The sequence below is a fragment of the Auxenochlorella protothecoides genome (genome assembly GCF_000733215.1).
Source record: "Auxenochlorella protothecoides strain 0710 unplaced genomic scaffold scaffold90, whole genome shotgun sequence".
Lineage (NCBI taxonomy): Eukaryota > Viridiplantae > Chlorophyta > Trebouxiophyceae > Chlorellales > Chlorellaceae > Auxenochlorella > Auxenochlorella protothecoides.
The window spans coordinates 145,331-166,664 of NW_011934476.1; the positions used below are offsets into that span (position 1 = coordinate 145,331).

The 21,334-nt window shown below is 61.7% G+C and overlaps 9 protein-coding genes across 9 annotated transcripts; 6 read left to right on the top strand and 3 right to left on the bottom strand.

Annotated features, from left to right (window-relative positions):
- Positions 1-925: 925 nt before the first annotated feature.
- F751_6510 (hypothetical protein) lies at positions 926-4,443 on the top strand (the record flags this gene model as incomplete). The annotated part of the gene is made up of 10 exons (XM_011403738.1): positions 926-1,023; positions 1,179-1,269; positions 1,388-1,507; positions 1,627-1,785; positions 1,954-2,782; positions 2,888-2,994; positions 3,292-3,861; positions 3,997-4,070; positions 4,234-4,309; positions 4,426-4,443. The coding sequence occupies 10 exons, from the start codon at positions 926-928 to the stop codon at positions 4,441-4,443; spliced, it is 2,142 nt and encodes a 713-aa protein (XP_011402040.1).
- Positions 4,444-5,098: 655 nt separating this feature from the next.
- Positions 5,099-5,986, top strand: F751_6511 (ER membrane protein complex subunit 4; the record flags this gene model as incomplete). Its single annotated transcript, XM_011403739.1, has 3 exons — positions 5,099-5,209; positions 5,311-5,518; positions 5,790-5,986. The coding sequence occupies 3 exons, from the start codon at positions 5,099-5,101 to the stop codon at positions 5,984-5,986; spliced, it is 516 nt and encodes a 171-aa protein (XP_011402041.1).
- A 391-nt stretch (positions 5,987-6,377) lies between these two features.
- Positions 6,378-7,688, top strand: F751_6512 (Inosine-5'-monophosphate dehydrogenase; the record flags this gene model as incomplete). Its single annotated transcript, XM_011403740.1, has 5 exons — positions 6,378-6,448; positions 6,539-6,635; positions 6,920-7,036; positions 7,331-7,405; positions 7,581-7,688. 5 exons carry the CDS (start codon positions 6,378-6,380, stop codon positions 7,686-7,688), a joined length of 468 nt encoding a protein of 155 aa, XP_011402042.1.
- Positions 7,689-7,990: 302 nt separating this feature from the next.
- Positions 7,991-9,127, top strand: F751_6513 (Desumoylating isopeptidase 1; the record flags this gene model as incomplete). Its single annotated transcript, XM_011403741.1, has 5 exons — positions 7,991-8,080; positions 8,170-8,294; positions 8,461-8,635; positions 8,798-8,920; positions 9,032-9,127. 5 exons carry the CDS (start codon positions 7,991-7,993, stop codon positions 9,125-9,127), a joined length of 609 nt encoding a protein of 202 aa, XP_011402043.1.
- A 2,878-nt stretch (positions 9,128-12,005) lies between these two features.
- Positions 12,006-12,963, top strand: F751_6514 (hypothetical protein; the record flags this gene model as incomplete). Its single annotated transcript, XM_011403742.1, has 3 exons — positions 12,006-12,121; positions 12,329-12,532; positions 12,774-12,963. The coding sequence occupies 3 exons, from the start codon at positions 12,006-12,008 to the stop codon at positions 12,961-12,963; spliced, it is 510 nt and encodes a 169-aa protein (XP_011402044.1).
- A 256-nt stretch (positions 12,964-13,219) lies between these two features.
- F751_6515 (hypothetical protein) lies at positions 13,220-13,684 on the bottom strand (the record flags this gene model as incomplete). Its single annotated transcript, XM_011403743.1, has 2 exons — positions 13,220-13,426; positions 13,577-13,684. The coding sequence occupies 2 exons, from the start codon at positions 13,682-13,684 to the stop codon at positions 13,220-13,222; spliced, it is 315 nt and encodes a 104-aa protein (XP_011402045.1).
- Positions 13,685-14,693: 1,009 nt separating this feature from the next.
- F751_6516 (hypothetical protein) lies at positions 14,694-16,226 on the bottom strand (the record flags this gene model as incomplete). The annotated part of the gene is made up of 5 exons (XM_011403744.1): positions 14,694-14,713; positions 14,922-15,364; positions 15,568-15,750; positions 15,881-16,026; positions 16,128-16,226. The coding sequence occupies 5 exons, from the start codon at positions 16,224-16,226 to the stop codon at positions 14,694-14,696; spliced, it is 891 nt and encodes a 296-aa protein (XP_011402046.1).
- A 550-nt stretch (positions 16,227-16,776) lies between these two features.
- F751_6517 (50S ribosomal protein L1) lies at positions 16,777-18,549 on the top strand (the record flags this gene model as incomplete). Its single annotated transcript, XM_011403745.1, has 5 exons — positions 16,777-16,830; positions 17,140-17,313; positions 17,445-17,622; positions 17,899-18,121; positions 18,309-18,549. 5 exons carry the CDS (start codon positions 16,777-16,779, stop codon positions 18,547-18,549), a joined length of 870 nt encoding a protein of 289 aa, XP_011402047.1.
- Positions 18,550-18,837: 288 nt separating this feature from the next.
- On the bottom strand, positions 18,838-19,560 carry F751_6518 (hypothetical protein; the record flags this gene model as incomplete). The annotated part of the gene is made up of 3 exons (XM_011403746.1): positions 18,838-18,867; positions 18,984-19,199; positions 19,333-19,560. The coding sequence occupies 3 exons, from the start codon at positions 19,558-19,560 to the stop codon at positions 18,838-18,840; spliced, it is 474 nt and encodes a 157-aa protein (XP_011402048.1).
- Positions 19,561-21,334: the final 1,774 nt, after the last annotated feature.

Consider the following 21,334-nt stretch of genomic DNA (forward strand, 5'->3'; position numbering starts at 1 on the left):
CTGGCTGAGAGGGTCTGCCCAGCCTTGCACCCGTGTCGGAGGGACGAGCACGAGGTCCACCACCGGTTAAGCAGGAAGCCTGCAGGCGCACATGGATCCGGGTAACGTGCACGCACGATTATCCTGCTGCTTGACTTATGTTTCAGAATTATTCCGCGAGAGATCTGAGAAGCGGACTGCTTCGGTGGTCGACTGTGGGGCTGGCATGAAGCTCGACATGACGAGCTCGAAACCTCCACCCCGAGGGGGGGCCTCTTCCTGAGCGATCAATCTGTCCGCAAAAATCCAGGGGCATGTCCAGACGCCATTGACTTGGTCTTGGGGCCCCAGATCTGCATAAATTGAGCCCCAAGAAATTCCACTTTTACCGCGGCGTGGTTTTGCGTTACGATTGGCACTTATAAAAAGGCCAGAGCCCAGACATGAACCAGCCTGTGGGAGCCACTCTGCCTCCACTACAAGGCGATCCAGCATCGCAAGATTCCATTTGGCTGGGCGAATCACTCGGAGTCCCGTCAGTATATCTGAGAAGTACTCTCCGGTCTTTCATCGTACTGCCTGTCAGATGGTTCGGGCAGCAGTGGTCCCGACATGCCCGCTAGCAAGGCTCCGTTGAAGTCAGACTTCACATGCCACAGTACATTAAGCTGTCATACAGAGGATGTAACCCCCGCGGTAGCGTTCGGGCTGATGCGTAGGTTCTCGAGGGTCTGGACCGTCCCGAACCTACCGGCAGCTGGCGGTCACACGGAGAGCAGCGCTGTCCGGTGGGCACATGGTCGGGGGCGACCATCCGATGCTCGCCCGATCGCGCGTTCCGCGAGCTCAATCTCGTCTGCTCCAGGGATTCATGACTCCAGAAGAGGCTCAGCTCTTCGTTCGACGCCACGTGACCCCACCATCTCTTCGACGTATCCACTGGCGCATGGGCCGTGAAGCCAGCATGGAGATCGAGCGGCGCGGAGCTTCATTCGAGGGCCTGGCGCCCCTCAAGTCCGCGCTCGTCACATTGAAGGCCTACCAGTACGTTCCTGGTGCATCAGTTTAGAGGCACAGGGTGGTGCATGTGCCGTACCGGGAGATGCGCACCTGCTTGGCCCCAGGGACAGTGCTGGAGCCGATCCAAACGGCCTGGGCAACCGACAAACAATCCCTCCCCACTCTTTCTCTCCCCGCAGCAAAGGCAGCCACCATGACGCATCCTCCCAGGCATACAAGGCTCTGTATAAACAACAGTACCTCCTCATCCTGACTGCTGGCAGCTTCCGGGTGAGGAAGGCCTGGGAAGGTAGTGGGACGCCCGGCCTCTTGAGTGGGCTCAGCACTTGTACCACCATGAGAGTGCTCCTGACCCATATTCAAGCCCTTCCCCTTCAACGTGATACAGCTCTACAGCACGCGGGAGGTGGAGGAGGGCGCGGTGACGCCACCAACTCCGGATGATAATTCCGATCTCGGGCAGGAGCTGGAGACCCTGAGGTCGACGCTCCTCCCCTCCGCCGGCAAGGTGTGCAAGCGTCTCTAGGTGGTGGCGTCTGATGGATGTGCTCCTTTGTCCCCAGTGAGTCATGTATTCTCCAGTCCACTCCCTGCCACGATCTCACTCCCAAACCCACACTTCACCAGGGTGAGCTCAGAGCGACGTCCGTGACATCCTCCCCGCAGCGTCCGTGCCCCCCCGCCTCCCCGCCCTCCGACCAGATGCTGTGCGTGAGCATCGCACTGTCCAGCCTGCTGCAGGCGGAGGTGCAGCCCGGCGGCCTGCTCACCCTCAGCTTCGAGCCGGTGTGGTCGCAGCGCGCCCCCTCCCCCGCCGCCGCCGCCTTCCGCGGCCTGCTGCGCCCGCTGGTGCGCCCGCCTCCCGGCCCCACCTCCCGGCAGGCCCGGGAGCCCGCCGCCCCCGCCACGCCCCCGCCCAGCGCACACACACTGCGCCTGGTGTGTGCCGACGAGGACGAGGCGCGCACGCTGGCGCAGGCCGCGCGGGAGGCCGCTGCGCGGCTGGCCTGTGCGCTGGCCTGGCTGGACCGGGGCCTGCCGCTGCCCAGCGAGCGCGCCACAGTGGCCCTGGTGGCGGCGGTTGACCCCGGCGGCGGCACGCAGCGCGTCGTGGCCACCGCGCCAGCCTGGGGCGCAGCGCTGGCGGTGCCGGAAAGCGTGGCGCGTGCCGCGCGCACGGCGCGCGGCGCGCGCGGCTTCGCGCCGGCAGCAGGCCCGCTGCTCCGGGTCTGGGTCAGCACGGGGCTAGGCGTCGTGACCCTGGACCTGAGCCCCCACCGCCTGGCCCAGGCCTGGGACCAGGAGGGGGCGGGGGAGCCGGGGACCAAGCACGCGGCCCTGGTGGTCAGCCAGCGCCTGCCCAAGGAGCTGCAGCGGGGGACGGAGGGGGGGAGCCACCTCGCTGCGCGCCTGGAGTGCACGGTGGGGGTTCAGGGGCCCCTGGAGGCGCTCGCTGAGGAGGTGGAATGTGAGGAGGAGGACGCGTGCATCAGGGCGGTGTTCGTCGGCCAGCCCGTGGTCGCACCGCAGCCGCCGCGCACGCCCCAGCCCGGCCCCATTCAGCGCAGCATCACCTGGGCCGACCAGGTGGCGCCGCCGACGGGCCCGGGGCGGAAGGCGTCGCGCGTGCCGGGCAGCATGGTCGCGCCGACTGATGCAGCCCTGCCGCCAAGCAGCCCAACAGGGCGCGACTGGCGTGCCGAGCTCTCCAGGCCCGCAGCCGCCGCGCTGGCGGCGGCTGCCAGCCTCATGGCCGCCAGTCTTTATGCGCAGGCCCCGCTCGGTGAGCGAGGGTGGATTTGTTTGCATGACTGCTTGCTGCCTGGTACTCGGGTGTCATGACATGTAGTCAAGAGCCCCCCTCCCCCCCTCCACCTCACGTGCACAGGGAACCTGCCCCGCTGGGTGACGACGGTGGCTCTGCCCTTCTGCGTGCTGGCATGTGGGCTGGGGAGAAGGCTGGGGCCTGGCTCGGAGCGTGGGCCCTGGTGGCAGGTGGGGAGCGTGACGTGCTGTGGTGATGAGTGGTTGGATGGGAGGACCTGGACTTGCTGCAATGGGTCTGCATGCTGGGCAGGCTCAGCGTGAAGACGAGTCTCCGCACCCGCTCTGCACCCCGGCCCGACCCAGCATCTGCAAGCCCTCCCACTCCTCGACCTGCAGGTCTGGAGAGGACCAGGCAAAGCGCGGTGTCGCCAGCCTGGTGCCCACGAGCGTGCGGCCGAGGGCCTCCCAGCCACGCGCCAGCCGCTTGCCCCCCCGCCCCCCCCGCCCTGGACCCTGACCCTGCAGAGCATCGAGATCGTGGAGGAGAGGACGCTGATGCCCTCCCTGTCCGTCAGCCGGACACTGTCCTGGAGCGGACTTGCCCCCGCCAGCACCGTGCACGCCGCGCTGCCGCCGGGGCTGCTGGCGCTGACGCGCGCGCACCCGGGGGTGCTGACGCCGGACGTGGCGGCGCGCTTCCTGGCGGGGCTGGAGACGGAGGCGCGCGCCGCCGCCGCCATGCGCGGCATGGTGGACTTTGTGACCAGCAGGGGCATGCTGGACGTGGCCTTTCGGCCGCAGCCGGCCTTCGCCGCCGTCAAGCGCCACTACACGCACGGCTTGCTGGGCCGGGCGCGGGACGGGTCGGTGGTGGAGCTAGAGTGCCTGTCCCAGCTGCCCGCCGCCTACCCACGCCTGGCGCGGGAGGGGGTGGGCCAGGACGAACTCCTCGCCCACCTCATGTTCACCTACGAGTACGTGTTCAAGGTGCTGGACACGGCGCCGCTGCCGGGGGGAAAGACCTACAAGATCGTGGACCTGGGGGCGCTGAGCATGGGAGACCTGCGCTCCGAGGGATTCAAGTTCATCAGCAAGGTGAGGGGGGCGCGGCTTGGGGTGGAGGCTATGCTCCACCGTGGCGCGACTTCGATCAACGAACCCCGGCGTCGCCATGAGCGCCAGGGCCTCGGGCAGACCCTCACTCTCGCCATCCCCGCCGCCACCCTGCAGGCGGGTGCCCTCCTGGCTGTCAACTTTCCTCAGCGATTGCACCGTGCCTTCCTCGTCAACGCACCCTCCTGGTGGTAGGCTGGCGGGAGGGGCGGGCAAAAGGTGGCGGACATGCCCGCACACTGGGGTACTCCAGTGCAAGATGTGCGAATGGGATGGGGAGGGGCATGCACAGGCACCCAGAATCGGGATTCAACAGAGGGATGCCCAAACACTCCCTGCCGTATCCCTGTGCAGGTCTCTGGCCTGGAAACTGGTCAGCCCCTTGATCACCAAGAAAGTCCGGGAGCGCATGGTCGTCTTCGGCAGAGGGGTGAGTGCGGCTGAGCGGGTGCCGGCGCTAGCGGCCTTTCCATGACGAGAGATCGGGTTGCCATTCCCGGATGCTGGTGGGTGGTGCTTGACACTCCATGCCCAGTTGTTTCGCAGCAAGAGTACATCCTCTGAGCATAATTCCAGCCCTCTAATGGCCACTTTCCCGAACCTTGCCAGGAGCAAGAGGCTATGCGACGAGCCATCTTGGAGTACATTCCAGCAGAGGAGCTGCCATCAGAGTATGGAGGAGTGCGTCCTGGCCATGGGCTTGAAGGCAGCAGTCTGGAAGCTGACCTCCACACATATGTCCAGAGCATGGGCAGCGCCGTCGTCTGACATCCTGGCATGGACATACACCAGTCACTTTTAGCAGGATGCATGCAGGACGCTTTGGTTTCACATACGCGAGATCCGAATCATCTAGCCTCCATTCATTATCGTTGAAGGTAGTGTTTGTCAAGTGAGCATGGCAGGGAATACATGGGTAGCATACAAGCGCTTGCCCTGGGATATTTGCAAAGTTCAGATTCAAACGAGGCTCTACAGATTCGATGCATCCTATCCATCCCATGGTCAGTCATCAGGTGTGACAGGGCAGGGAAGCAGATTACCATCCGGCGCCCTCCAGGCACGGTTGTGGGACCGGCCCATGCGATGCCTCTTCGTCAAGCCGAACCCAGTGAAGTCTGTCCTTCGGCAAGATAGTTCTACAAAGTTTGGTGTACTGCATATATTCTTATTAAGTGAGAGCCCTTCTGGAGACATCCATCGTGTTTCTTGGCGAGCTATGGCCGAGTTCCGCAAGTTCAAGGTGGACCTCGACTCCAATAGCCTAGTGACATCAAAGAAGACGGTTGGAGATCCTATAGGGTTCGATCTATCGTTCGCAAGGGATCAGGTGAGGTTTGTGACTCTCTCGCCATGCAAAATCCCGAACCTGCCCCAGGGATCCCTTCACCGGAGTGCCCAGTCACCTCTGCCTCCCGACCCATCCCGCAGTCGGAGCTTTCCGGCGCTTCATCGAGGCGCTCCAACCTCGCAAACCGCCAGGCGGCCCTCTTCAGCCTGGCGCAAAGCCCTTTTAAGAATGTTGCAATGATGAGCTTCATGATGTGGATGGCGGGCGCCCAGCTCCACCTCTTTTCCATCATGACCACTGCGTCTGGGGTGTACCAACCCATATCTGCCATCCTCAAGTCGGGCGAAGGTAGGGGTACGGTGCTGCATTTGGGGCGTATGTTGGAATTTTGGAGTCTGGAGGGCAGGTGGGCCCCCGGCAATGAACAACGCACATTGACTTTCCAAAATGTTCAAAAGGATGGATGTGCAAGAAGTGTATACTGATCCTGGCGTGCATCGCTGGCATTGCACGGGAGCAGTGCTCTGTCCAAGAAGGTTTCTACACCCTAGGCAACCAGCCACCTCATTCACAAACGGTCATTGCCCTGACCTCAACTGCCAACCTCACCCCTCCACAGTCTTCCCGCCCGACCCTGAGAAGAAGCTGGACACCCTGACTCCCCGCCTGATCTACTGCCTGGTCAACGGCCTGGGTCTTGCGTATGCGTGCTATCGCATCTACGGCATGGGCCTGTTCCCCACCCACCTCACCGACTGGGCCAGCACGATTCCAGCCCCCATTGTCACCGAGGTGGCTGTCTCCAGTCTATGGTGACGGTGCAGCATGCCCTTGTCTATTTTCTTGTACACCTTGAGACTATAAATTGCCAACCTAAACTGTCACTCGGGCTACATCCGCACGTTGTTGGGAAAGATGGTGAGCCCATTTCCACCCTCCAGGATTTGCAGATCTCGACCATATCCCGCACTTTTTGAAGAGTGCTCGTCCGAAACCTCGGCACGCCGTTACGCCCCCGGTTTAAACCCGAACTCCCTGACATAGATTCGAAACATTTCATTACATCCAAACCGGTCTCGGAAGGATCCTGGCACAGCCCAGCATGTCGGCCCTGTCTCTGTCTACCAGCCTCGCCCATGTCGGAAGGTTGACCCAAGCCTCCTCCCGCACGCGCACGGCGCACACGAGGCCCGCGGCGCGTCCCAGGATGCTCCTCTCCAGGGCATCGGCGGATGTGGACGCGGACGGCATCGTCAGCGGAGAGTGGGAGGCCTCTTGGTGAGTGCGTGCGCGCATGGAGCTCCGAAATCAAACCAGAGTGATAGATCCTTGCGTCCCGACAACCCTCCGGCGCCTCTCCCTGATCAGGTCACTCGCGAGCTACGACGATGTTCAGGAGTACTTCAATCGCAGGGTGCTGAAAGAGGGCCAGCACCCTACCACGCGCCTGGCGTCCGTCATGTCGGTGAGGGGGTCCCGAGGGAGGCTGATGACCATCGTGAGTAGATTTCCTGGGAGCCCTATGCAGCCAACTCGATCAGATGCTCAGCTCAGATCCTCCTGTTTGCCTCTGCCCCTTGCAGAAGGATCTCAGGACCGTCTATCCCGATGATCCCATCAGTGAGGTGAGTGGCAAGGGGTAGTTCCTACAGAGGGCAGCACACTATGGATGTTGCACATGTCAACACGATGTCTGCCCAAACAAGCAGAGTCATCTGAGACCCACTGTTTAAACACACACAATCGCAGGCCTCTCGTCACTTTGATGTTGTCAGCGGTCTGCCGGTGCTCAGGCCCGAGGATGACGCTCTGATCGGCGTGATCACCGTCAAGGACGTTAACACCAAGACTGGGAGCCTGGTGAAGGTGGGCGGGGACTTGGTGGAAGGGAGGCTCTTTGTTCCGCCCAGAGCACATCTCCTGTGTGGACGCAATGCCCAGGACCATCGGCTCACTGGTCTGTGGGCCGTGGGTGCATATCTAAGGACAGTGTTTGATCTATCTTGTCCATGGTTCTTCATCTCTTTTTCCTGTTTTGTTGCTGTTGCAGCCCCGTGCCTCAAGATGCATCATGAGCATGCCGGTACAACATTGCCTGCATGCCTCACAGCCCTGCCCACTCCACAGCCACACCTTGGCACTACTTCGCCCCTTTCCCAGGACATCATGACCTCGCCGCCCATAGCGCTCCACGTCACAAACAAGGTGGAGCACGCTGCCGCCACCATGCTCAAGGTGCTGGGATGGGAGTGGTGTGGTGGGTAAGGGTGGATGGTGGTGAGCAGACGTTATCGTTGTGCTGCGGGGCAAGCTCAACCGAGTGACCAGGAGCTTCTCGAGTTCTGTGAGAGTGCCATGAAGCTCTCCTATCGCATGTCTCAGCACAGCCCTGGTCGCCCCCTCCCTGCAGTACAAGATCCACCGCATCCCCATCGTGGATGACAGCAAGCGGGTGGTGGGCATGGTCACCCGCACCGACCTGTTCAATGCGCTGGCGGGCCGCGATGCGCAGCTGTGACGAAGGATGTGTGAGCGCACACCAGGCCTGTGCGTGCATGTGGCGAATGACATTGAGATTGTTCATGGCCTTGGAGGTGCCATGGAACCCGGAACCGAAACCTTCCTGCCTGTATAGTTTTGTGACTGGAGGGGGGGCTTGAAGGGGTTGATTTTGCAGTTCGAACGATTGTTGCGCGCCCACGACGTTCTGGACTATTCCGCACGCATGCTCGGCCCAGGAAGGCAAGCGGGAAGATTCGAGCTGACCTCTTACTGTGTATTAGTATCGTGGCGTAAATCTGGGACAAAGAAGGTTTCAGAATGAGCGATGGCGAGGCTGTGCAGCTGTATGTCTACGACCTCAGCCGGGGCCTGGCCAAGGTCTTCAGCCCGATGCTGCTGGATAAAACGGTGCGTCGTGGGAGACAGGGACGACTGTCTGCCCAAAACATCCATATGATCGTCCCTTTTGAACACGCCCAACCCCGCTCCCCATTCAGATCGAGGGTGTGTGGCATACTTCCATCGTGGTAGGGGGCACCGAGTATTTCTACGGGCATGGCATCAACTCCGCCACCCCAGGCACCACGCCCTGCGGCACGCCGGTCGAGGTCATCGAGCTGGGGTGCGAGGAGGCTTTGGATTCGGGAAGGGGGGGTGGGGAGGCAGAGCAGTGGGGAGACGTCCATGGGCAGCAAGGTGCTGCCCGCCCAACCCTGCAACCTCTGACGCTGCCGTGAGGCCCACCGCGCCTCGGCTCACTCCACCCTTCTCCCCCCGGTCCACCCCAGCCGCACGCACCTGGACTCGGGCACCCGCGACGCCCTGCTGGCCGACCTGTCGGAGCGCTACTCCCCCGCCGCCTACTCCCTCTTCGACAACAACTGCAACAACTTCTCCGATGACTTTGCCCGTCTGCTGGTGGGCGAGGGCATCCCGGCCCACATCACGGCGCTGCCCGAGGAGGTGCTGGCCACCCCCTTTGGCCAGATGCTGCGCCCCGCGCTGACGGGCCTGGAGCGGCAGCTGGGGTCCCTGGGCCAGCAGCCCGCGGCGGGGACCCAGGCCGGCGCAGAGGGGGGCACGGCGCCGGCCGCCGCGCCCGCCCCGGGCCGCGCCGCTGCGCAGCTCCTGGCGCAGCAGCTCGCCGCCGCGCTGACGGGGACGAGCGGGGGCACCTGCGCCGGGGATGAGCCGACCAGCCCCCGCACGCTGGAGCGCGACGTGGACGCCGCCATCACGCGCACCATGGTCGCCGACCTGCGGCGCCAGGAGGCGGCGGGGGAGCGGTCTGGGCGGGCGGGGGTGGAGGCGGAGGTGGAGGCAGAGCTGGGCTCCATCCTGGCGGGTGGGGCCGGCGAGGAGGAGGCCGCCGCGCTGGCCCTGCAGCATGAGGCGCAGCGCCTGGCGGGGCAGCAGCCGCTGCACGGCGCGGGGCTGCTGGACGGCGGGTCATGAACCAGGAGCCAGGGGGAGAGGGCGGTATCGTCCCCCAGACCCCCTCCTCTCATGCAATGCCTCCCCCTGGCCACCATCAACCCCTTTCCTGTTCTGCATCATGGGCATAATGCCACACGGCGTCAGCGTCGTTCACCCCCACACTCCCAGTATGCCCCCTGGACGACAGCCGGGGGTGCTGCATCTGGTCCCTTTCGCCCAACAAATAAGCTTGCCCTGCAGGGGGCTCTATCCCTTGCCTGGCAATTTAGATTGTATTTATTCTTAGAGAAAGATGTCAACTCATACAGGGAAGCCAGATGGAGGGAGCATCGGTGTGAGGCAAGGCTTTCGGCGCTGATCAGGGACACTCTGCCTGGGTTTTCTTCATGCATCCTTTGTGAGCGCTGCAGCCAGGATGACGCCCGCTTTGTAGCCCAGGTAGCCACCCAGGACACAGAGGATCCTGGTGGAGGGGGTGACGTCAAGCAGACCATCCCAGTGCTGGCATGGATGCAGGAGGGGGAAAGGAGGAGGGATGACCATGGTTTCAGAGAGCCTCATGCTCCTACCCTTTGGCTGTCACTGGCACAGCACATGCAGGTTTCTGGACGCCCATGCAGTATTCCTTCAATCCCGTTGCACACGACCACAATGGAGTACACCTCGTGACTCCCACCCTGATCTGCCCGTAATCCCCATCACCTCCCGGCTTCTTCCACGCCGCCCTTCCCCCAGAGCCCCTCCAAACATCCCGCCTCGGACCTGAAGGGCCTTGTAGCCTGCCAGGAGCAAGAGTGCGGGCAGCGCGACTCGCACAGGTCCGGAAAGGAGGGACCGCAGGCCGGCCATGCCCTCTCTCCCCTCCCCATTCCCTAGTCTGGCGACGTAAGCGCTCTGGACAGCCAGACCCACGAGCCCGCCGGCCCCACCCACCCCGGCCGCCGTGCCCGCCCCGGGTCCCAGGGCCAGGGTCGTCAGGGCCACGGCAGAGACCGCCCCCGCGGCCCCGCCCCAGCCCAGACGCAGGGACAGGGAGCTGAAGGCCTGCATGCCTGCCGCTCTCATGGCGGCAGCCTCGTCGGGGTCCAGGACGCGCGAGCCCACCAGCACACTCCCCTCTGCCATTGGGAGGAGGAGGGCCGCCGACTCGGCGCCACGTAGCCCCAGGCGCTGCCGGCAGACGAATCTGGGGTCGAGGGAGGGCGTGATGGTTGAGGGGGCATGTGGGAGGGGCCGTCAGGGATGAAGCCGGCCATGACTGCAACACCTCTTCGCATGGTCTCCCAGCCCAGCAGCCATGGACAGGCATCGCCGCCAAAGGCAGATCCCGATGCTCAACGACTCCTTCCATGCCAGCGTCACCTATCTGTGGCCTCTCCATGCTGCACTTCTAGGGTGTCGCAGGCCCAAGTCCCCCGATCAGGACCCAGCAGGCAGGCTTGAAGTCGTCCCAGCGGTGGACCATACAGTTCGACCTGGGGGACAAGGGGAAGGGATGGCAATTGTTCGCCTTCCAACAGGGGGAACGATGATGCGAACGTGGCCCAGAATTCCCATTTCTATCAAGGACTCTTTTTGGTAGCCTTCAGCAGTGGTCGCTGACACTGCCAGACAGCGGCGGGGCAAGGGCTGGGCACACAACACTGGGATGCAGGCCTGGGCAGCGCCTGCCGGGGCATCCATGGTGCCCGACGCCTGCGGTCAGCCAAAAGAGCCATGGCACATTCCCTCTAAGCCCGTGCAATCACCTCATCCGTGGCACCCTCTTGGAAACGCCGGGCCTGGGAAGATTGCAAAGAGAGCTACATGAGGCATGAACTTGTCGAGGCCAGGGTCCAGCAGGAAATAGCATCAACAGGGTAGCTTGCGATAAAGTGTTTTCACCTTGGTGCACAACACCCTACGCACGGCTTTGCTGCAGAACGCAGGGAGTCGGCATAGCAGCGCCGCACCATCTTCAGACATCAGGTACAGCTGGACGGAGGCTTCGGGGTCTAACAGCGCAGAGCCACGCTCTGGCATGGTCTTCAAGCGGAGGCGAAGAAGGTGTGTAGCCGCTCCCGTCTGGCACACAGGTAGCAGGGAAGGGGGGGTGTTGTGAGTGCAACAGGACGAGGTGGGCATTCCCATGCAATCTAAGAGTATCCTTTCCAGATTTTGATGCGGCTGCATGTCGACAAGATGCAGGCCTTGGGATCCATGGGCATGAGGGCTCACGGAGCGCCAGCGGCCAACTAGAACGACTCACTGGTCTGTAAACCTTGCTCCACAATCCTCCTCATGCAAACTCACAGCTTGCTCGTGTGCCAGACTGAGTGTCTGTGGCAAGCTCCATGGTGATGTGAGCGCGCAAGTCATGTATTTTTGTCGCTCTTTGACAGGGCGGATGGCGCAGATTCTCAGGCCATGCCGTGCCTGCTTCATGCCCAAAGCAGTCCTGTCCAAAACGCAGCGATCCATACCGAGTGATAGAGCGTTGCAATCCCTTTCACCTTTCAGGTATAGATGTAATCCACGATCCCCTGCATTCGAATGAAGAACGCCGTGGTGGTTCCATGTCGGAGATTCAATTTTGTCCATGCTCCCTGAACCGCATGCTGTGATATATCCGACGACCCAAGTATCATTTTGCTGAGACTCTCAGCACATGTCGTAAGCAAGTGCTCACTGCAATAACTAATCTGCCGCATTATCAAGACCATCCCTCGGTGTGCCTGAAAAAGGAGTGCGTAGACCTCTGGAGAGCGGGCTTGGTCTCAACGATTCCGTGCTGCTCTGAAATATCGTGGAGGGATATCTTGCGGCCACCACACAGCAGCGCTTCGTAGTTTCAGCTCATTAAGTGCATTTAGATGCGAGGAACCATGTGTGGGATGGCAGTCAGATGAGCCCGATCATGGGCAGGTCTCGGAGGAAGCGGAGCAGCGAGCCGGAGTGCTCGGATTCTGAGACGGAGCCGGGCACCGGCACGGAGTGTGTCTGCGCGCAGAGCCCCACAGGGAGAGCCAAGCGGTGAGCCTGGCTGCGGGTTGGTGGGGGACCAGAAGCGCGTCTTGTTGGGAGCGGCCCAGCCGAGCGTCTTCCCAATCAGGGAGGCCAGGGCATTGGTGGGAAGGAGGAGAAGCTGGCGCCTCCTGCTGGGCTACCCCTCTGCAAGACATCCCCCCGCCACCCCATGATAGCCACCCCCACCCTCTCTTTGTTTCCCTCACCCAACAGAGTGAGGTTCGCTGACGCGCCCTCCGAGATCTCTGGCAAGTATGGCACCAGCGATGGGCACAGTCTGGACGAGGGGAGGGGGGTGGTCCCCGTGCGGTGCTCCGACCGGAAGTGGGTGGCCCGCATCACTCCTTCGGAGGTCCGCCAGCTCGAGTCGGAGCTGGGGGAGGAGTATCAGGCATCCCTGGACCGACTCAAGCGGAGGTGGGGCCCCGGGTGGGGGAGCTTGTTTAAATGGAGGAGGTGAGACCTTGGTTGATGCAGGCAATGCCGGGGGACAAACTTGTACCAGAAGCGGGAACGAGCACGACCACATGGTAGCTACTGTGTATGTCTCAGGGTCGCTGTCAGGTGCTTCTGCGTATGTCTGGGAGTCGCTCTCAGGTGCTTCTGCGTATGTCTGAGAGTCGCTCTCAGGTGCTCCAATCCATGCCGGCACTGCCAGGGCTGGGATGCTGTCGAGGGTGCAGCTGGTCTCCCTGGGCCTCCTCAACCAGTCTACGAGTCGCATGGCCATCAAAGCTGATGCCGGCGAGGTAGATGCTCCCAAGCCAACCCTCCCTGGGTCGAGTATTCGCCTGGGCTCGCTGACAGGGTCGCTACGCGGATCGGCCCCACTTAAGAATGGTTTGTAAACTTTTGCCACGCATGGCATGTGGTTCCATGCTGATGACTTTCTTGTAACAATACGAATTTTTCTAGAGGCAGACTATGCGTTGTAACATTTCATTTGATTCAAAGTGTATTTGAATTGTGATGGGTCATACCAGATACACCACTATGATTCCCTTCTACCATCAACCATGGTTGGTGTAGGTTACATTAACACAGTCCTACTTCAGGATCCTACACTACATCACGGCAAGGGAAACAGCATCAAAATTTGGACATTCAGCGAGCGGTCTCGTCGGCGCGGTTGGCGGCCTTGTCGGCACCCTCCTGCAGGCTGTGCTTTGCCTCGGTGGTCTTCTCGCCCACGCGGTTGCCGAACTCGTTGGCCTTGTTCTTGGCGTCGTCGATCAGGCCGCCGGTGCCGGACTGCCTGGAGGAGGCCTGGTTCTTCGTCTCCTCAGCCCTGTTCTGGGCGGTTCCGGCCAGCTGCAATAGATTAAGCAAGGGGTTAAAAGGCGATGAGCGATCGTTGTTTGCCGGAACAATGGCTCGCGCATTGAATTCCTTGCACGCACCCCGACATCATAGCAATGCTGTTCGGAACTATCAATCGCGTTATCGAGTGTCGTAGCTCACCTCGGAGGCCTTGTTCTTGGCTGCGTCCCAGGTCTCCGCGGCCTTGTTGGAGGCGGCGTTCAGGGCATCCTGCGCCTGCTCAGAGATGGGCTTGCCGGAGCCAGACATGATAGGAGGTTTTGATGGGTTGGAAGGTGGAAATGGAGGAGTAGGAAGTTGGAAGAGTTGTTGAGAATGGTGCCGATCCTGTGCCGAAAGAGGCTTCTTCTAGCCCAAAGGATACGGGCTACGAGGAACCGTCCCCGTAGTTGCCGCGTAGCTGTCTCTTACCCACGTGCACAAGGCGAACCTCCGGGAAGGAGGCTGAACTTTCCGAGGTATGCCGCGATTGCTCGAGTTGAGGCGGGAAGCAAATATAATTTCCAAATCGAAATGTCCAGCAGGTGTCCTGAGGCTCAGCTGAGCAGCACCAAGGCAGCCATCACCGGGACCGGTCCTGGTCACGGCGGAGGATTGATGACATGGAAAATTGCTTAGAGGAATGCCGGTGGTCCCACAGCTGGGGAGAACGTTCAATATATGCATGATGGGGCTGGTATTTTCGGACCACTCTCGTACATAACTGCTTCAAGCAGATTTCGCTTTTGACACCTCGTACTGTGAAACGTCATGCGACCGGGCAATGCACTGAGGGCTATACCAGGACACCCCCGGAAATATGCTACTACATCTGCTTTGAGCAAGGGGGGTATCCTAACATGCATATGCATGGTGCATCACGCTTGAGTCCAGTCTTCAGCGGTTACTTGGCCAGAATGTCATGGGTAATATTGTATGGGCATGGCTGTCATATGAAGTCAATGTCTGCTGAGGGCTGCTGCGAGCCCCCTGGCAGCGCGAGGGCGCAGACCCTCATCAGCCTCCCGAGCATTGGCAACGACATCCTTCGAAGGCAAAGCCTTGTTCAAGGTGGTCACCATGGATGGCTTGGCACGGCGGAGCGAAGGCAGGCGTCCTGTTGAGTGAGAAGTTGGTGTGATTGAAGGGCTGATTCATACAAACTGGACGTTGTTGCAGCACTGCCTGCAGAGGGAGTCAACAAGAATTGTCACAAAGGTCCACCACTCCATGTCACCTTGACGAGCTGTTGCAGGTTTGACAGGCGAAACCTTCTTCATCACTCCAGGCCTCTGGCAGCTGGCTTGCTTGATGGGGGATGGGGCAGGAGCCTTTGGTGTCGATGCAGAAGCAGTGCTTGCTGCCCTGCTGAGCTGTGTGACGCCGAGCTCCGCGGAGTGCTGCGGCGGCATGGGCATGGGGATGGGCGCTGCCGCGTCAGCACCCGATGGACGGCCGCTGATTTGCTGGGGAGGCGCTCCCTCACACCTGGCTGCACCGGTCTTACCGCCCAGCGGCGGGGGCCCTGTCACGCAGCCTTCTTCGTCGGCCGAGGGATGGACCGCAGCCGTCCGCCGCGCGCTCGCCCGTGACTGGCGCGCGGTTAGGGCCCCGTCCGGTCGGTCCCTGGTCTCAAAGCCCGAGCTCTCCTCTGCAGGGACGACGGCGTCGTCTTGGGACCGGCAGGGCGTTGGGACCTCCTCTTGCACGCTGGTACTGGGGGCAGCCTTCCGCTGCTGCTCCTCTGAGCCGCCATCCGACCTCTGGAAGATGTAGGCGGTGAAGCTGCGGCCGCTGCCCGACATGGACACTGGGAAGGAGGCCCTGAGGAGCAGGGGCCCGAAGCCCATGGCAGCCATGGCGGCCTCTGGGTCGGTGCGCATGGCGCGCTGGACCACCGCAACTCCGCGCAGGCTGGGGCTGGAGCGGAAGAGGCGCCCGAAGGCAGCTCTGCCGGGGGGGGGAACGGCCCTCCCAGAAGGAGTAGGCGTGCGTGCAGTCGGTCAGCTGGGCCACCTGTGTGTGGTGGGGTGTGGGGGGTGGCATGTGCAACTGGCACCTGCAGTGGGCACCCGAGCGACGTCATCTGCCCCTGCATTGGAATCCGCAACGAGATCAGCACCATGCCCAGCCCACGACATGCACCCCCTCACACCTGCTCGATGGCAGCGCACTGCATGGTGGGCAGCACCATGTCAGCGCGGACCAGGCCCCGGGCCTGGAGCCGTTGCGCCGTCTGCTTGAGGAAAGCGTGGGCCTTGTCCACCTTGATCTGGTCCAGCTCCACGCCATGGGTGGCCTTGACCCCGGGTTCGATCAGGGCATGCAAGAGGGGTCTGGCATGGGAGGGGGGTGTCGGGGGTGCGGAGGTGAGTGCGGGGATGGGATCATGGGTGGGGCGCCAACGAACCACCACCAGGACAGGTGGTGCCAGTGCACGTCAGTTGGTATCGTCGAGAGCCTCACCTGCCCAGGCCCGCGCCAATGTCCACCAGCACGGAGTCCTTGTCCAAGCCACAGTGCTTGGACATGGCGGCGAGCACCTTTTGCGTACCGGTGCAGGTGATGGAGCCGTACAAGCCTTCCACTCCTTCCCCGCCTCCCAGCCGGTTCTGCGAGATGCAGGGGTGTGTGTGGAGCGGTATGGTCCTTGCGTAGCCCACATGAAATTGAGGGATCATAACAGATTTAAAACACTGTATTGCCCTCGCACCTCTATAGACTGCATGGCACTGTACAGAGCGCGAAGAGTGGCCGTGGTCCCCGAGGACGGGGTCGTGGACTTGGGCGGGCCCGGGGCCTTGGTGGCCATCGTGGCAGCGTTCAATGGGCAAAATGTGCGTAAGTGATGCGATCCACCTTGTACGAAACAGCCTTACGGCGTGACGTTTGTGACAGCACCCGGCATCTCGACATCCCGCGTTTAAACGCCCGAATCCTCTTCCCGCCATGATCGCCACCTCCTGCCAACGTGCTACCGGTGCTAGACCCTCATAATCAGAAGACCAGATAAAACCCCAGGTCCTCCCAAATTGCTCATGTGCCTGACAAAGAAGAAAGTTTGTTGCTTGCAACCCCCCCGTTGCTATCGCAATGCCAGGCATCACGGAACCATTCAGAACTGGTCAGCATTACATAGGCCAATCTACACCATGGTATATCTGTTCCTGCTTGCCACAGAGTAATCGGCGCTCAAACCTCCGTGCTACTGCCACTCGAGGTGATGACAAAGAATTCTAGCCATAGTGGCACCGGGACCCATTTCTCCTCAGGGTGGCATTACAGTTGGCAGCCAATCACATGCCAGGAAAACACGGAATGTCTCTCGGCGAAATACTGGTTGCCCCTCCAGAATAGGTCAAATGTACAGCAGCATTGAGTCCAATATTCGTGTCTCTGAGATAAATCCTAATCAAGTAAGCCTGCCACCCCGGGACGTTCTCTGGGGCGATTCCTGCAGTCTCTCAGGGTGTGTGCCGTCGTGGCTGCAGCTCGGCATCTACCCAGGCCCACAACGACGAGCATCAGGAGACTCATCGGGTCTGGTATCGATATAATATACACATAGTCGTGCGGCTGCCATGTTGCGACAAAGTCGGGGCGCGCTGTGCCGAGGAGCAAGGCATATGCAGGCCTTTGCCACGGTATGTCTGATTGGTGCTGGGGCACCCAAAGTGCATTCTTGCCTTTGGAGACTGTCGATTGATTTCAACCATTAACCACAGGATGCTGCCGACCCCCTCGCCTCGACCTCCGGTGCGGGTCCCTCCGCCGAGGCGACGCCCCCACCTCAAGGCTACCGCACCCTGGATGGTCTACCCTTCCCCACGACGATCCAGTCCAAGAAGAAGGATCGAATGGCTCCTATTCCCCTCGCAACAGCCCTCGCCCGTGTCAAGGTGGGTGCCTGCCCAGCCAGACCCACAGGCGCCTGTGCGATAATTTGGGAGAACCTCCCCTTGCCAGCCTACCCTCACACCTCCTCCTGCATCCTCTCGCAGTCCACTGTCACACACCCAAACAATTGCAGGCCTCCAAGCGTGCCAAGTTCGACGAGACGGTAGAGCTGGCCCTGACTCTGGGTATCGACCCCCGGCGGGGCGACCAGATGGTCAGGGGCGTCACCCAGCTCCCGCACGGTACGGGGCGCAGCGTCCGCGTGGCCGTGTTTGCCAGCGGCGAGGACGCCATCGCCGCCCGCGAAGCAGGTGCTGCAGGGGAAAGTGGCCCTGCGTTGGAAATCGCGGCCTTCGTGGGGGGATTGGTGGTGCAGGGAGCCAGTGGAGGCGGTCTCAACATCTGGCGTGGAGGGGAGACATGGGTCCGGGTGCGACGCTGACGTCGTGCGTCGCCCGGCCCCCTCGGCGCAAGCTTGCCCAGAAGATACGCCAGGCGTGACTGACTGCCACTGGCACCTTGGCAGTCCGCAACTCCGCGACATGCAGACATGGCGCTCAAGAACCCCCCCGTACACACCTGTGCAGGAGCGGAGGTGGTGGGAGCCGAGGACTTGATCGCCTCCATCGCCGGCGGGGGCGGGCTGGACTTTGACAAGGCGGTGGCCACGCCCTCCATGATGCCCAAGGTGGGCCGCGTGGCTCGGATCCTGGGGCCCCGCGGCCTCATGCCCAACCCCAAGCTGGGTACCGTGACTGCCAACGTGGGCGAGGCGGTGGCGGCGCTGAAGCGGGGGAAGGTGGAGTTCAGGTGATGGCAGGGCAGGCGGCTCGGGGTTGGGGTTGGGGAGTATGGGTGAGGGTGGGCCGTGGTCGTGTGGGAGGAAGGGGTTCGACAGGAGGGTGATGTGGGCAGATCAACCTTGCCCAGGACCCGCGACAGGGCTTCCATACCTGCCCACCCACTCGCTCCTCCTTCCTTGCACCCGCGGAGCCAGGGCGGACAAGGGCGGCGTGGTGCATGCAGGGCTGGGCAAGGTGTCCTTCACCGACGCCGCGCTGGCCGGGAACGTGGCAAGCTTCATGGCCGCCATCCTGGCGGCCAGGCCGCGCGGCCTCAAGGGCGGGGCGGGGGCCTACGTGCGCGCCGCCATGCTTTCCTCCACCATGGGCCCGGGCATCCCCGTCAGCCTGGCCTCCCTCACCCAGGCGGCCGCTGCGGCCCAGGTCAACGCCTGATGGGTCCCAGTCTGAGCTGCTCTGTGAGTCGACGCCTGAGACTGCATGTCACGCTGCATCGCCAGGTTACAGAGAGAAGAGAGGCCAGGGGCAGTGCAATGCAGAACCATTCCAATTGCAGAGCGGAGGGGCAAGGCCATTTGGCCGGGTTCAGGGGTGTCAAGGGAATTGGTGAAGAACAGAGTGCTCTCAGGGCCCCGCGCCGCCCCGTCCCAGTTCGGCGCATGCACCGAATGCCCGCTCGCGAGGGGAGCAAATAAGCTGCACCCGCGCCGGGGTGGCATCCAATCAGGCATGCGTGGCGACGTTGCGCAGGATCTGGGAAGGAAAGATTGACACCTGAGATTGCAGGGAGTGCCATGGCCATCGGCACTATGGACCGCCACCAGGTACGCTTCCCCTTCCTTCTTCCCCCACATGCTCTTCTTTCCCACCGTATAACTGGCCTCGTCACCAAAGTCCAGCTTGGCGCCAGGCTTGACCTTGGTGCGCTTCCCCTTCTTCAGCTCCGCGCCGTCCAGGTAAATCTCCAGGTCGGAGTCGACATCGGTGACGTACAGGACGGAGGGGGAGTCGTCAGGGTGGGAGGCGCCCTCCGCCTCAAAGAGGATGTTGATGCCGCCAGCCTCCAGCACTGTCTCGTCCCCATCCTGGAAGGGAAGGGGTGACGTGTTGGAAGGGCGGATGGAGGGGGCTGATTGGACAGATAAGGGAGGGCTGACATCATCTGCCATTGCCTCACCGATCCACCCTGCGGGCGCATGCGGATCCTCACCAACCCACCTTCTGAGCACTGTTCCCAGGGTCCGAGCGCAGGCGATGCGCACCCGACTCCCCAATAAGCTGTACCTCCTCGGAGGCGCCCTCGAAGAACTTGCTCTTCTGCTTGCGAGGAGCCAGGCTCCATCGGGTGTTGGCATGCACCGCGAAACGCATAGTCTGGCGTGGACGGCAGCGTTGCACACCGAGCCCGTGACTCGGTGCGCGCAGGCCCGACAGTGTAGTCTGCATGGCGATGGCAATGGATGAGGTATCCGAAAAGTTCCGAGTGCAGTCTAGGCACTCACAATGCGCAGTCGAGAGTTCATGCAACTCCACCCTGCAGAGATTAGATTTGCGATTTCCCGGGACGGTGTACTCCTGCCATCCCGGGACAATGCTCCAAGACCCAGTCCACCACCTTACCGGGGCACACCCATGTTCAAAGTATACATGCAAGCATCATTCATCGCTTTATATGGCTGCGGGGGGCCTTCTAGGCTGGATTAGTATTTACCCCTCGCCGACGCCTCCCTGTGGCCAGTCGAGGATGGAATCGCACCAATAAAGGCAGATTCTTATGGTAAATGTCTAAGAATGATTAGATTGTCGGCTGCAATGGCCATTCGAGGCAGTCCGCTCACATTGATCGTGCTCGGTGTCCTGCTTTTCAGCTTGGTGACCATTGCGGGAACCCTCTCATCCGTCGCCCTCACTAGGCCCGATATGGCTCCCAACAACACATTTCCTGCCTGGATGCTGGTCTTCCTGATAACAAGGGTTGGGATTCATAGCAGATACAAGCTCACCTTGGCCTTCACTTGCCCATTGGAGCAGTCCACAGCCTCTTGCCACTCTCCCAATCGTGATGGGAGCGAATGCAAGATGCTCTGCCATTGGCGAGCTGCTCGCAGTGCATGGTCTCAGCCGATCAAGTGGGGGATGACATGCGGCACAGTTTTTACCAGGGCCATGTTGGGTGTACCGTGCTCTCTGTGGACGCACTGCTTTGCGACCAGGGAGGTCCAGGACTGTTGCCTCTGGAGTACCTCAATCTTAAGGCTGGCCCTCCAGTGGCAGGGCCGGGTTGCCTGGAGATAACCGGTGGACATGGTGGTGTGCCCTACCTCCCCCCACTGCATGCTTGAGCCCTTTTCTGATGCAGTCGACATCCACATGGTTTACGGCGTGGACCCTGGGCAGGCGGCCATGTTCACCGCGGTCGGCTGGCATGGGAACACAACTGCTTGCCCTTCCAAGGTGGCCCATACCTGGGCAAAGCAATGCCAGCACGAGGACACCGTTGCGAGGTGGCATGCCAATGCCCTGCATTCTGTGCAGTGCACTCACATTCGAGTGGTGCCAGTGTGCTTGGAAGGGAGTATCATCGGTGAACTTCCTGGCCTGTCGTGATTGCAATGCCCCGGCTCTGCAGTCGTCGAGGTGATGCCGACTCTTCCCATGTACCATTTTCCCTAGGTGCCAAACGCATAAGACGGCGAGCACGGACGCGAAGCTTCAGCGGGTGACGGCGTTTGTCTAAGGCCTGCGGGGGGGCTGGCTGAAACGATGGCGAAGCCTTTCCAAGTACTGGCCTCCAAGCCAACCTGCGGCGCCACCAGGCGATCAACAAGCTGGCCGAGCGTTTATACGCAGCCCCCCCCCGGTCAGGCAACTGTTGTTGGCGTTGGCCACTGTCGTGCCCAAGCCCGCGTGTGTGTGTGTGTTCATGCGGGGGCATCCGCTAGGGCCCTGGATACGGTTTATTCGGCGCCTGCGGAGGGTGTGCAAGGTGGTATCGGTAGATGAGGACAGGACATCGAAGCTATGCTGCGCCTGCTACACCTCCTTGCACACCCACCAGTATAAGTGGGTGCGGCGAGAGGTGTAGCAGGCGTAGCATAGCTTCGGTGTCCTGTGTTCCTTTAACTGCCACCTTGCACACCCTCCGCAGGCGCCGAATAAGCCATATCCAGGGCCCTGCCAGATGCCCTCGCATCGAACCCCCCCCCCCCTTCCGTCGGCG